Source organism: Hipposideros armiger, unplaced genomic scaffold, assembly GCF_001890085.2.
Source record: "Hipposideros armiger isolate ML-2016 unplaced genomic scaffold, ASM189008v1 scaffold_349, whole genome shotgun sequence".
In the NCBI taxonomy this organism is placed as follows: Eukaryota; Metazoa; Chordata; class Mammalia; order Chiroptera; family Hipposideridae; genus Hipposideros; species Hipposideros armiger.
This window is the reverse complement of record NW_017731699.1, coordinates 1,830,885-1,845,944: the sequence shown is the minus strand read 5'-3', so window position 1 is coordinate 1,845,944 and position 15,060 is coordinate 1,830,885. Positions and strand designations below refer to the sequence as shown.

Here is a 15,060-nt window from a genome sequence, read left to right as displayed (position 1 = left end):
CCTCCTCTGCATAGTGAGGACAGAGCCTTCTGATGAGACCACACAAACTTACAGAATGGAGCAATCAAGGCTCATGGATCCAGGCTGGGGGTGGGAGGGGTGGGCAGGTAACCCAGGGGTTGGGTAGTTTGGGCTATAGAATGCAGAATAAAGTCGCAACCCAGCACACTTCCCTTCCTATTCACCCCGTTTAGGCTAATATCTGAAACCAGTTAGCCTTCCCTGAAGTGGCAGTGCCAGCTGGGGTGGGCTGGGGGTTACAGGTGGGCCTGAGAGGGAGCCAAGGGGATACTGTGGAGAATTCACCCTGTGTCGTCCCCAGAGGGTCACCTTGGGGAAAATGACCGGAGTTCTGGTACACAGGATGCTTCCAAAAATTTAATAAATAATGACTTTTTAAAACTGTATAAACTATAAATTACCATGCAGTCCTTATAATTTAAAATAATTTACAGGTTGAGGTAGGGAGGGGCCCAGGAACGTGTGGAGGGGAGCTGGGGGCAGGTGGGGGCTGGTGTGCGCGGTCAGGCTCTTCTCCCAGTCTTCCTGCTGAGCACACACACACAGGCCGTGTCAATCCGGATAAACCGCCAGGCAGCCTGCTTATCGTCCATGGTCAGCGCCTTGACGAAGGTGTGAGTTGTGGTGCAATACGAGTTCCAGTGCTTCGCGTCGATGCCCCGGCACCCGCTGTCCACGGGATTGGGGTCCCGGCACTTGGTCTCAAAAAAGTACTGTTTGAACACGCTGTTGTTAATGTTCACCTCTCCCAACACCATCACCTCCTTGCCCTTGATGTCCGTGGCCGTGGTCTTGTCCCCCACCCACACGCTGATGCTGTCGCACACGGAGAACTCCCCCTTGTGGAAGACGGGGTGGGACGCCGACCGCTTGTTCCTGTGAGTCCTGTTGAAGGAGGCGGGGCCACCGGCCTCCAAGTCCAGGTGCTGTGTGTCTGCAGTGACTGGCGGGGGCTGGGTGCTGAACAGCACGCGAGGGGAACGCAGGCGCCGCTTTTTAAAAAGTTTGGGGTCCACAGTGATGTTGCGGGTCTGCCCAGCCACCCTGGCAGCTATCGCCCCAGCTGGGGCACTGCGGGCTCGGCGGAGGGCGGTGTCAAGGGAGTGCTGGAGGCTAGTCCAGTGGGCTTGGGGGATGGCGTGTCCTGCTGGGACATTGCTCTCTGCGTGCGATTCTGCCTGGGTGCCGATCAAAAGAGCTGTAAGCAGAGTGTAGAACAACATGGACATTACGCTATGCACCTGAAATGAAACAGAAACGAGGGTTATTCTTGGAGGGCTCTGTGGTAACGCGTCCTGGACAGGTCCTGGGTCGCACAGAATTGACCTTCCAAGAGGACCACTAGGAGGTTTCACCTGGTAGTCTCCAGGCGAGGTGAGCCTGGCATTTACCATTCAAACCGGGACACTTTGGAGAGTGAAATGGGGTGCTAGCAACAATGACGTGCGTAAACAGGGCCATCCCATCTGAGGGGTGAGCTTTTCCGGTAAGGGACAGAGCCCCTGAAAGTCTGCCCTGTGGCCTGGTATGAACTTGGGAGTATCACTTGGAGAATCCTGAGAGTTCTTCGCCTGCCAGCTTGAGCAGCGGTGAGCAGGCGGCGTGTATGCACATGTGTGCACTGGACAGGCAGGTGGGGTATGTCGGATGCTTCTCCCCACCACTGATTCCTGCCCAATGGCTGGAGTCCCCTGGAAAGCAGTGAGAAGGGCTGCCTGGGACTTGTCTGGAAACCTCAGCACGAACACACCCTCTTCAGATAGCAGCCCTGCCTCAGCTCTGAGACCCGGTGACTGAACCCTTGTTAGGAATCCATGAAGCATCACGTGTGGCCCAATAGTGTATAGTTCCGGGACCATCTTGATCAGTCCAACTATTCAGTCAGCAGCCTTCACATATAAACACAATACTGATAATGTGTCCTCTGTGTGTGGCATTTTAAAACTTTTCAAATGTGGTCACTTCTACCTTCTCATTAGCCTGTGAGTTAGGTGAGGACTTATTGCTCATATACAAGGAAAGTGGTCCACAGAAAAGTAACTAACAGGCTTAACATCACTAACAAACATTAGATCAGAAAGAGAACCCAAACCTGACCCTTTCCTGAGCCAGTCCACCCTTCCACCCTTCTTTCCTCACTCCCTCCCTGTGTCTTTCATTCCTAAACATGTCTTTTCTTTTATTTATTTTTATGTGAGTATAGACCAAATGGCATAAATCTACCTGTCCCCCAACAAGCAGTACAAGCCCATCTTAAGCATGGGACAGACAGGGCTCGACACTGCATAGAGTTGCTCGCCAGTGGCCCCCCACTAGGTCAAGTCACTGTGGAACTAGCTCTGTCCTTGAGTTCACCTCTGGTGAGCTCCTATTCCTACTCATAATGGATATCAAACATCACCTCCTCCGTGAAGCTGCCCCAGATCTTCTTGGTAGGGTTAGGGGCATATCTCCCATAGAGGGTATTCAAACTTCCTCCATCTCTCCTCAGCGGCCCGCCCCCGCCCTCACAGGTCATTCTGTTCCCTGCTCACTTGTCCAGCCTGACACAGATACCAACTTCTTTTTGAGGCCTTTTCAGACCACCCCAATCAAAAGTGATCTCTTCCCATTCTCAACTTCAGAAGTAAGTGTGTGTGTGTGTGTGTGTGTGTGTGTGTGTATGTGTGTGTGTATGTGTTTGTGTGTGTATGTGTGTGTGTGGTGTGTGTGTGTGTGTGTGTAGTGTGTGGTGTGTGTGTGTGTGTGTGTGTATGTGTGTGTGTATGTGTTTGTGTGTGTTGTGTGTGTGTGTGTGTGTAGTGTGTGTGGTGTGTGTGTGTGTGTGTGTTATGTGTCCTCGCCTACTAAATCAATGTAATGAAAAGTACTTGGCATTGGCTCTGGGGTTAGAAACCCTTGTTTGGATTCCTAGATTGGCTACTTGTTAACAAAGGGAAGTCACTTAAGTCTTTCTGAGCCTTAGTTTCCTCCTTGATCAAAACGGGGCAATAAACACTATTTCACCAGGTTGCCGATGGGATTAAATAGCTGCCCACAAAAGCTGAGTTAATTCTGAGTCATTCCTGTCATCAAAGGCTTTGTCTTCTTCGGTTTTATTGCGGCTTATTCACTCCCTGAGCACACTCCAGCCACATCTTTGCACAGCACCTTGTTTTGCCTCCGTCAGGCTTCTTCCAGAGCATAATGATTTGAGCATCTCCCTACTGGTTGTGAGGTCCTGGAGGGCAGCTAGTCACTCCATCCCTGAGCGTGCACCTCCCTTGTCTTGGGTGTGTGACCTCTGTCACCCTCCTAGTGCCATGGATAATCTTTTATGTGCCTGTCTCCCTGAGAGCTTTACAAGCTGTTCCATTTGCATTTAAATATTCCTGGGGTCTGGTGCAATGCCGGGTATGTAGTGAGTGGTAGGTCCTCAACAACTCTGAGGAGAATGGATGGAAGGGTGAATGGGGATGGCTGGGGATGCTCCCCATCTGCCTTCTTGCCACCATGGTACATGGCTTCTTTTGGATTTTGTGCATATGGCCAAACGCTGCATTCCTAATGTTTTAAAGTGACACATTCTTCTCGGGACTGTGCTTTTCTGCAGCTGGAAATAGACAGTTCTTTGGTGAGATACCAAGAATAAAACCGCCACATTCTTTTCTCTTGGGATACTTTGGAAATGTACGTGCTTGCTCCAGTTCTTCAGGACTCACAGAGCAGGCGGTGGCACATCTGGGCTTCTGACCACCACTGGTGCTGTCGGCTAATGGCCTTGCAAACAAATGTCCAGCCAACTGTCAGAGAATTCATTATTCACTGGGCCAATGAGTTCAAGCCCTTTGCTTTTTGCTCCTTTTCTGTTTCACTTCTTGCTGCTTCTAGGTACATGGCATCTCTTATCAGATGAAGGGAGAAGAAATGAAACTGATACTCATCCCTTTGTATCCAAATTAGTCACACTTAGAATTTGGCTAGAGGAATAAATTGTAAAAAGATTAAAGTGCAAGGTTTTGGTGGTAATAAGGGCCATACTGCTCCCTGTTTCCCATTTCCGACTGTCCCCCAAATTCGACAGTCTCCCCTTCGGTGTGTGCATCCTCTTCTAAGGAGTCAGCTGAAATTTCTGGGCAGTCGAGGCCCACACCAGGATCTCCAGCCCAACTGCGCTTTTGAAAGCCAGCTGCCTGCTGGGTAGCTCTCCATGGATACTGACATTTAAAAAGCAAGATATTGGAAACAAAAATCTTCATACTCATTATCCTCCTTAGCATCGCTGTGCCCCTTCCTCCTCCTCGCTCAACAGCAGCAGCCCATTTGGGGCCACTTGCTGATTTATGAGGCAGTTCCAAGTTCCTCTCACTATGAACCTTTCTCCCCATCCCCCTAAATGCGTTTCTCCATATTTTCCTTTTTCCTGTTACCTGCGCTGTGCTTCCCACCCCACCTCTGCCATGGTTCAGGCTCGTCTGTACTAGGTGTGTCCTCCCCCGGCCCTCCTTGTGTCTTTTCTGCTCTCCACCTCTGCCGGTTGGAGCCCTTCCTGTTGTCTTTTAACACACAACTGAAATGCCGGTTCCTCTGAGGAGCTCCCCCCCCCCCCCCCGTTTCCAAAGAGACAAACTCTCTCCCCTCCCCGTGTCTAACAGCATTTCCTTAAGGCTCTCTTCTTACAGTTGTGTTCTCTTTCCTCTCTTCTTGAGGGCAAGCTCCCTGAAGGCAGAAGAGCCTCCTTCATCTTTGTTGTGTCCAGGTGGCCTAGCCCTCGCAGGTAACTCCACCTCTGAGAATCAGTGAAAGTGTGGACAAGTCTTCATCCTTCTGTGCTCCTTAATTTCTCTATCTGAGCAGTCATGTTTAAGGTATCTTCCAACTCTGACCTTCTTCGAGGTTAAGGAATTACAGGCATACCTTGGAGATTTTGCAACTTTGGTTCCAGACTGCTACAATACAGCGAGTATCGCAATAAAGCGAGTCCCATGATTTTTTTTTTATTTCCCAGTGCATGTAAGTTGTGTTTACACTATACTGTAGTCTATTAAGTGTGCAATAGCATGATATCTAAACAAAACAATGTATATACCTTAATTAAAAAATACTATATTGCTAAAAAATGTTGACCGTCTGAGTCTTCAGCGAGTCGTAATCGTTTGCTGGTGGAGGGTCCTGCCTCAATGAAGATGAAAATGCAATAATTGCGAAGCACAATAGAGCACAGAGCGATAAAATGAGGTATGCTTGTATAAAGTTTTCTGCTGTGCCCAGCACTCTGCTGGTTCTACTGAACTGCCTTCACACAGCTCTTAAAGTCTAACGCCAGTTCTCAATTCACCGTCGGGATATAACACGCGGCATTTAATCACTACGTGGAGATTTGCATCATGGACAGGTTGTTTCATTAAGATTTGAAACTATGGCGAAGATGTCTCTCATTTGGGTTTCAAATTAACAGGATTTTTAAAAAAAATATGTGACTTATCATAGAGTGTCCCTATCATCTTTTTAAATTAAAAAATACCTTTCTTTTAAAAATCCACCAGTACATAGAAAAAGAAAAAAACAACAACAACCAGTGTGTTTTCTCTTCTAGGGATATAATGCACAACACACAGTTTACCAACTTTACTACTTAGCCGAAGTGAACTCGGGGACAACTTTCATTTAATTATTTTTGAAAACAACCTTTGAAGCCTTATCTCCTGAAGAGATGATAGTTCTCACAGGGGGGCTTCACTAAACAAAGTCCTGTGAACTGAACGATTAGCTGAGGAAGATGCCATTAGGGACTCACTGGAAGAAACAGGGTCTGTGTAATGTGTGAATAGTCTGTCGCTGTCCTGCTCAGACCAGCACCGGAGATAAATGACTAAGAGTGGGGCGACCCGTCAGGTGCTTTTATCCAGCTACTAATGGGCTGACCAAGTGTCTTGCCGTCTCCCGGGTCGGTGGTACATTCTGTGACTCTCCAGTCGTAATTGCACACAGTCCAATAATAAGAGACATGTCTTACACCAGGTGAATGGTCTTTACACAGATTCTGGTCTCATTTGAATAGGTGATGACGCTGCTGGACAGAGCTAAGCAACTGACCCAAACTGTGTCTAGGAGGGCTGATGGCAACCTGCCTTTGGAGGTGTGTCGTGGAGGAGAATAAGATCTTTCCTGCTTGCGAGGGAGCGGTGCCAAGAGCTCTTAGCGATTCTCTGGCTAGAGATTGGATCAGTGAACCAGGGTCATGAAGCGTTAGCGAGAGGGGACATTCCTGTGGCTGAGGAAATCCAGCCTTTTTTCCTCCTCCATCTCACTCGCCACATGATGAGAGCGGATCAAGGGTCATCTCGCTTTTTACACTTGGCCTCCCCTCGAAATGTAAACTGGCTGCGGTCTTCGGCTGTAAAGACTCCTCCACTCTTGGTTGTGGAGTGTGAGAGGGATTTTGTGGCTTCCGAGCTCCCCAGGGAGTTAGCCTCCAGGCTGCAGCAGAGAAAAGCAGTGACAGGACAGAATCCAGAGCCTCTGCTGGCGTTTCCCCAGGGGCCGCATGGGCTGGAAGGGTCCAGAGGTGCACAGTCACAGTTACCTAGAGAGCTTGGGAGATGGCAGACTGCTGGGCTCCACCCCCACAGTTTCCGATTCAGGAAGTCTGGGGTGCGGCCTGAGAACCTGCATTTCTCTTAAGTTCCCAGGTGATACTGATGTTGTTGGGCTGGGGACCACATTTTGGGAACTGCTAATCTAGTCCAATCCTTGAACTTGACAGAGGAGAGAAATGGGCCTTGAGAGGCTAAGGGACCTGGGGTGATGCAGCTAATGAGTGGCAGGCTCCATGTGGGGGTGCTCGACGTTGTTCAGCACCTTGTAGGGGACAGAGGCCTGAGGCCCCCCACACACGTTGTAATTGATGGGTCCTGGTCTGTGTTTACTCAACCCCTAACATCAAAATGAAAATTCCATTCCACAGAAGGTAAGCCTTACCATCCTTAGGCCACAAATCCAGGTACCAGGGAACATGTGGTTTTTAATTATTTTTCAATCTAGTTTATCAGGTTTCTGGGCCTCATGTAGACTTGATCCAAAAGCACTTAAAATGCCCATGATGGCAATATGCAGCCAGAAAGCACTAGTGTGCAGGCACCTGTGGGTTTATTGGTCTCTCCCGGGCGAAGTGGAACAAAATCTACTAGTCCTCATTGTTAGAGACCCATCTTCAAATGAATGAGGGGAGATCGTAATTACCATGTATTGGGTATCACTGTCTCATTAGCCATCACAACAAGTCTAGGAGGTAGGCCTTATTTTATAGAGGAGGAAACAGATGCAGTAAGAATCAATAACTTGACCACGGGCACACATCTGGAGGAGGTGGAACTCAGAGCCGGGCCTCTGCCTGCAGATCTCTCCTCACCCTCCATTCCATGGCCCAGGGTGTGGGAGTGATCAAGGATCTCCCATCTCACAAGGCCGCCTACTCAGACAGACCTGGAGCTGTGTGGAAGGTCTGACTGGTACTGTCTATTCGAGCCACTTTAGAAGTGGGCGGCTAGCATGTCTCTGGTAGCCGCGGGGCCAGCCTGAGAGCACAAGGGGCTTCCTCTCCCAGATGGACTAGGAGAGTGACATGTCCTGGGTCACTAGGAGCCAGCCCAGGCCCCCCGCAGATGCCCCTTCCTTGGCCTGGGGCTCGTTTCCAGCTGTGCTGGCAGCTCCGGAGCCGGGAACCTTGGTGAGACACATGCCCTCGGGTGCTCACCTCAGTGTGGCCAGGATGGAAAGCTGCTTCCTTGGAAAAGCCGTTATTGGGCCCAGACGCTGAACTGAGCTTGGGTCCAGCATGCCATCCAGCCACCTGGACTGCACAACCACGGGCCAGGACTCTGTGAGAGGAGAGAGCTGGCATTAGGTGGGCACTTCACCACATTCTCTAGCAGACAGGAGAGGAGGAGGGATGTGCCGACAAGACGAACCCCATTTTCCTGAGTTCTGGGATTTTACCAGCATCAGGGCCCAGCCACCAAAACTGCCAGGGACCTGCACTTGCACAGATCTCGGGTGGCACCTGCCTTTCACTCTTATGCCAGAGCTCTTGGTTTCTGCCCCGGACACAGTCTGTGGCTGATCATATGCACAGTCAGTGCTTCCAGTCGCACACCAGAGTCCTGCTCCAACAGACCCCTAATCTAGCAACAAAATGGAAGTTATTCTGTACATTACACACACATAGATGTAGTCGACCCGACTCTGGACACCCTAAGACACGTTCTACAGAAGAAAAAGTCCTGGCAATTGAGAGTAAGTTGGTGTTTTGATGAGAATCCAGATGAGTAATGGTGGCAAATAAGAGAACCTGACCGTTTGATAGACTGCAGGGAGCTCTTACAGAGCGAGGACAGGAATCTTGAGAACCATGCCAGAAGTCGAATTTCAGGAATCAGAAGCTATGGAGATCACACAAAGAGAAAAGAATTCTACTCAGTTTTAGGCTGTAGTTCCTAGAAGCAGTTGGAGGCTTCTATTCACTCACTTGTGTAAACCTTGTGTATGTGTGAATGTGTGTGTGTGTGTGTGTGTTATGCATTTATTTAATAGTATTTCCTGTGCACCTACTATGTGCCAGGAACTAATTTCTCATGGAGCTCATAGTCTTGTATAAATAAAAAAGATTTCTTCAGGCTCTTCATGTGTCATGAAGGAAATAAGTGGGGTATGATGACAGAGGGCGCCTGCAGGGCATAGTGAGGGGCTACTGTATACATGATGCTCTGTGAAGAAGAGTTCTCTGAGGAAGGGGCCTTCAAATTGAGATCTGCAGGATGAGCAGGAACGAGAGAGAGAGCATTCCAGGAACAGGAAGTACAAAGGCCCTGAGGCAGAAATGAGTCAAAATTACTGAGCATGTAGGGAAGAGTCCTAGGAAATAAGGTGGAGAGGTAGAAGGAACCAGGTCTGCAGGGACATAGCTGGGAGCTATGGTTTTTTCCTAAAGGCAATGGGAAGGGAGTGAAGGGTTTTAAGCAGGAGAGCACGTGACATTTTGAATGGATGAATGAATGAATGAACTATTATGTCTATTGTAGAACTTGTTGTAGGGTGGGGTAGCACCACTCCTCCCCCCAAAGAAAGTTCTGGAATGACATCGTTATCCTTCCTGTCTATATTTTCTAACTCTACAAACCCCTTTCCCCATTATGTCTGATTCCAGTGTGGACCCCCACCAGTTAGCTTCCTTCGACCCCCTCTTATTTTGTGCCACAGAAACAAATGTCAGTGAAGCTACCGTGACCCCATAACGTCCCTCACATAGAGGAACTGGAGGACAGGGAAGGTAGAAAGGGCCCCCTGAGTGGTTCTCCTGCTGCTGGGAATCATGAAATTAAGAACTGAGTTGTTTCCATTCCTCTTCCTTACCCACTCTGCTCAAAATATCCTTTCTGCTTCAGAAGTACTGGCAAAACCTTCCAATTCTCCATTGGGGTTCAGGCCTAGGGATGAACACTAACTCAAACACCCTAAAATCGATTAGATTCTATGGCAAAGCACATTTTCATTCCTTCTCAGGGTTGGGTTTAGCACGGGAGAGGAAGGACGGCCTGTCCCCCAGGGTAAGAAGTGGGCATCCTGGGGTCTGGTTCCATCACTCAGCGGGGAAAGGAGCTGATCTAGTCCACGAACTCTTCACCTAGGTGTTTGGCCAAACCTGACAGCTCGTGAGGCTGGAACCCACCACGTTGAATCCTGGTCCAGTTCACTGTAGTTCTTGGGTAAATCACTCAGTACCTTGAAGCATCTCTGAGCCCCCTGCTTCACAAGATGAGGAGCTAGCACTAGGGATAGCTAAGGTCCCTTCCAGCTCTGACCGTCTGTGATTCTATGAGCATTAAATGCTTTCCAGCCCACATCCCTGCTGGGTAGTTACGGAATGCTTTCCCCCATCCAAACACTGGAATTCATTGATTTCATTAATTAAACACTTAACTTGCAGGCGCTGTGCCAGTGACTGTGTTAGGTGCCAAGAATATAAAGAGTAAGACATAACACAACTTCCAGGAGCAAATAACAGAGGTGAGGACAGGCAAGCAGAAGAAAGGGCACTGAAAGCACAATATGATAAGTGTGATGTGTATTGAACATGATGTGGAAACTCAGTGGGAGGAGGAATCTGCTCAGACTGGCCAGAGACCTCTGTTCACAGAGGAAGTAACATCTAAGCAGGGTTCTTAAGGATGAATAGGAGTTCATCAGGGAAGAAAGGAAGGGAAGGCATTGCAGAGCCCCAGGGTTCAAGAACTGGCGAGAGGTCCAGCATGACTTAGTGGGGATCTTGGGGGGAGGTGAGAGGAGTATGTGATAGGCCTTGTATGACAGCAGGTGCCTCTGAGTTTGCAGAGCTCATTGCTGTGGCCCCGCTGGCTGACCATAACTTCTTATATGACACAAAACACCTTCACTTTTAATCTATGGAACAATCAGAGAAGTAAGAGTGACTCTTTCTGGAAATATTCTGAATATACCATTGTAAGCCAGGATGGCCTCCAATCCAGGTGATTAGAAGGAGAGAGAAGTTCAATCTAAATAAAAAACTCCACAACCTGTAGGCTGACCTGCCTTCTTGGGGATCGACTCTAGACCCCCTTTTTCTAGACTCTAGACAAAAGGTTCTCTGCCCCTATCTCTGCAACCTCTGGGCCAAGCCACGTTGGTGCAAGCCCAGGTACCCTGCCAATCACATCTAGATGTCTGATTGCTATATTTGAGACTCTGTCTAGCATCTGCCATGCCTTTGGCCTTCTCTTGTTCAGTGTACGTATAGGTAGCTTGCTGCTGGAGAGAGCAACTCATGGTCTAGAATACTGCCACACGAAATGCTTCTCACAAATATTGCTGTCATTGTTTTCAGACTCATGCTAGGAAAGGTTGGAGCTCTAAAATGAAATCTGACCTAAATGTTACCAATTTCTAATGCAAAAAGATTAGGAATAAACAAGCAAAATGCATACCAATTTTTATAATCCTATTTGTTCTCATCAGGTAATCACCTCCTCAGATGGCTCGCCCCCTTTTGTATGCATGCAAATAAATCACAGCTCATCTCAGGACCATGCTCTACTCCTTCTTGTAAGGCAGGAAGGAATGCTATTGAAGTCTGGTGTGCCTCCTCTAGATCTCGACAACCCTGGTCTGTCCTGGGTCTCATGCTTTAAAACAGCAACTCTCAAAGTGTGATTTCCTAGTGGTATCAGCAATATCTCAGAACTTGTTAGAAATGCAAACCCTTAGGCTTCATCACAGACCTAGTCATGCTGAGTGACACCTAACAATGTGTGTTTTAATAATCCCTGCAGGTGACCCTGATGCATCCCTAAGCTTGAGAACCACTGCTTTAGAGGATTTCACTCTGGTCCTCCTCCAACTGCAACCGCCCCATGGGGTGAGGGATCCAGGGCCAAGGGAGAATGCCAACCCGGAGCCAATCTGCTGTGGATTGTCTGCTAGAGCATGAGTTTCCATGTTACAGTCAATGTTATGTCTAGACCATGTTCCCGGAACCCATGACCACAGCACCCCTGACCAACAAGCCTTGTGTTAGTGAGAGCTAGAGTTTCTTCTGAAGATACCCTAAAGGTAAGACTGTTTGTGTGGCCCTCTCTATAGATGCTTGCCTCAGTGTCCTCTTTACTTTCTTAAGGTCTCCACAATTCTTTGGTCAATGTCAGCCAAGAAGCTGAGAGTAATGGCAAATTGTTCAAATTCGAATCAATATATAGTTTAAGAAATAGCCTCTGCTGATTATCATGAGTGAAGGCATCTTGCTAACTTCAATCAGCATCCTCTAAAGTCCTCCATGCTGGAACTTTATGGAAGAGTCTACCTACCTCCTGGCTCCCACTTTCTGCTGCCCTCCACCCCTACCCCCCCCCCAAATCCTGTACTGTGGACATACCCTAGAATTACCTGGGGAGCTTTTCATACTCTTGACATCTGTCCCACCTCCAGAGATTCTGATTTAGCTGGTCTGAAGTGCCTCCTGTCTCAGTATTTTGTAAAGCTCCCAAGGTGATCCCATGGAAAAGCCCGGGCTGAGAACCACTGCTCTACAGGGTAATGGGGATGCTTGACATTGGCTTTGATGAGCTAGGAGCTAAGAAAAGTTGTCAAGAAATTAATGTAGCTCAGAAAATGTAAGGTGCAGGTGTGGCCACATTATAGGCAATAAGAAGGTGTGAGACTATCGCTTGCAGACTCTCTGAGGGATGTTGTCCCTGTGTCCCCTGCCGACCCCATCCCCCTCATTGTCTAGATATCATTGACATGTGTGACTTGGAAGGTTTTCTTTTTACCCCTTGCATGCCACTTAAAATGTTCTTTGGTGTTGGAGCTGTGGTAAACTTATGATGAAGTCTAAGATAACTAACATGTTTCACACCAAAGATTTGGTGATGCTTGACCGAAAAGATGTCTTGGACGCCTCCTCACATGATCTTGGAAGCAGTAGCTAGTCCCCAGAGCAGCTTTCACTTCATCAAAGATGTTAGAGCAGTTGGTTGGCATGACCTGCAGCCCCCCTTCTCTTAGCTTCCACCTGCTAGTGCTCTGCGAGTTGGGAAAACTCACTAACAATGTGGAGCATCAGGATACGTTGCTGAGGGTCTAATAATAATAGTTGGTGCTGTTCTGTGGTTTTCATTGCTGTAACCTGTCCCCTGAATTCCCCCTCCTCTCCGTTAGTTCTTACTCTGAACCTGTACACAAAGAGAAAATTTGGAGTCTTTTGCGTCGTAAGTCTGTTTTCCTAATTTTTAGCCTAATCAGAAGTTTTCTATTATGGATTAGGACTGTGAGGTTTGCTGACGAGGAGCTCTTTTTTAGGAGGGGGTGAAAATTTCAGTTTTGGCCATTTCAAGATGATTTGATGGGTTTTAACTGTTTAGTGGTTTTGGCACATCCAATAGGAAAATAGTGCATCTGGCATCAAGAACGTAGGAAGACATTAAAGTTCAGCAAAACCGCTCTTCTTTTTGACCGAAAGTTTTCAATGCTGACAACTCTAAAGTGCCTTGCCACATTTCCCTAAAAGAGGAATGGTCCTATGGCTCTTTTGGAGATTCTGGGGGTAAATTACAAAACCCTTCTTAGCATTTCCCCCAGAGAGTCAGGCAGCTCAAGGAAGAGACCATTGTGGTTGGTTGACCTTGAACTTCAGAACCAAAGAGCATTTGCTATGAATGTCCATGACCTTCTGGTATGTGTGATGGGGCACAATCTGTGTGGTATTTACCTGACCGGATTCATGAGTTGTGCGATGCCAACACCATAGAGGGGTTTTCATAGCGTGGGCAATTATGACACACAGCAGCCTTCCATTACTGAGCTGAAGGCAGTATATTTTTGCAAGAAAATACTGCTAAATAGCAGTCCCCGTAGGATAGCCCACCAGCTTGGTAAATACTAGTGATATAATCTATAATCTACATTTGAGTGCCAAAAACAATCCAATAGTTTTTCAAAGTTTTCTGCGACCCTAAGAAAACATCTCCTTGGTTCCAACTGGCTGATCCTTAAACCACAAGAAAAAGAACCAATTCAGCTCTGCTTTTGGCCTCTGCTTTGTCTGTTGTTCCCATATTTGGGACTAAGAGCAGACAGAAGTATTGGGGGGGAGGGAAACGGGCACTCTTGGGTTTGTTGGAGTCAAAGTTTATATCCAATAATGCCAGCACCTATCGCAGTCTCCAGCCCACCGCAGACCTGGAGTGACCACCTGGGATGGGATAAGTACATAAATGAAAACAAAACGCTGCCAGTGAATGCAAACTAAGATCCAAGCTCTTTATTCTATTTGCTTTATGGGATTAAATGTCCTCAGCTCTTCTTGAGCTAACCTTTTCCTCTCAGTGTGTGGTATGTTTTCCAAGCAATGGGTCAAGCGATGTTACAACATATAAGTCTATAATGCAATTCAGATGTAACTTCAGTAACTCAGACAAGCTAAAGATCTATAGCCCTGAAAAAGACCAGGAAAAATTGTGGCTTAGCAGACATACAGTGTTCTAGGGCTTTTATTAATAAAATGGCGAGCAGTTCATCCTTCAAGGAAAGAGGAATAAGGGACAAACTGTGGAACTCACATGTAAGGATGCCAGTCAAATGCCACCCTTGCTTGTTAAAGCATCCAGGAGACAAGGCCATTTCTATTTGAGCAGCTGGCCTTCAGCTTTACTGCAAAAAACCATGGCACCTCAACCAGCCTGCATCCAAGAAAACGTGGATCCCAAGTAGCTAGTCCCAAACACCCAGGGGAAACTGAGTCCCAAGGACACATCAGATGCCTTCTCATTCACACCACTCTGGAGTGACAGCTGCCACCCTATCTCCAGCTCCCTTGGTCTCCTGTGCTGACATTTCCTGGCTTGTCTGCTGACTTCACACCCACAAAACCTGACTCAAGGCATGAAAGAGATAACTCAGCCCAGCTTTGCTCAGGCATGTAGCCCAGCCAAATCCTAGGTAACCCGAGGCTAAGATACGCGCTGGAAATAAAGAGTTGACTTCTGTGTGTATTTTTCAGGGGGCTTTTGTGCTGTTTTAGCTACTTCCTGGGTCTGGCTTTAGCTATCCCAGTCCCAAATGGGCTCCTACCACACAGTAACACATACGCCTGGTGGGGAAGGTCGGAAAAATGTCATCGAAATGGTTGAATGTAATGAAGGGTTATTTGATGGGAATTTTTAAAGCTTATTTTAAGAAGTTTCGTCTAGCTCTTTCATTATTTCAGGAGGAAAGGTCAGGGGAGATGAAAACCTGCCGCCCCTTCTAAAGTCACTCGGGTCTCATATGATTATATTTCAGAACATTCCCGATCTTCTAGTGTTTCTCCTTTTAGCCTTTAGTCGACCATGACATCATGAACAAAAGAAAAACTGCACTGGGGAAATTCACTCCAGAGCTAACAAGAGGCCCACAGAGTGCATTTGTCCCGAGGGACCCAGAACACTGTGGGTAATTAGACATTCAAAGATGAGGGCAGACAGTTTTCCCATTCGATCACACACACACACA

General features: G+C 47.7%; 1 protein-coding gene across 2 annotated transcripts in view; it reads right to left on the bottom strand.

Annotated features, from left to right (window-relative positions):
• Positions 1 to 365: 365 nt before the first annotated feature.
• Positions 366 to 15,060, bottom strand: part of NGF (nerve growth factor) — a 52,648-nt gene continuing 37,953 nt past the window's right edge. For both annotated transcript variants that reach the window (XM_019661456.1, XM_019661455.1), the window contains exons 2-3: positions 7,757 to 7,880; positions 366 to 1,262 (exon numbers count right to left, since the gene is read on the bottom strand). In XM_019661456.1, coding sequence (XP_019517001.1) covers positions 525 to 1,250 — 726 coding nt within the window. In that variant the 5' untranslated portion in view covers positions 1,251 to 1,262; positions 7,757 to 7,880 and the 3' untranslated portion in view covers positions 366 to 524. The remainder of the gene's footprint in view (positions 1,263 to 7,756; positions 7,881 to 15,060) is intronic.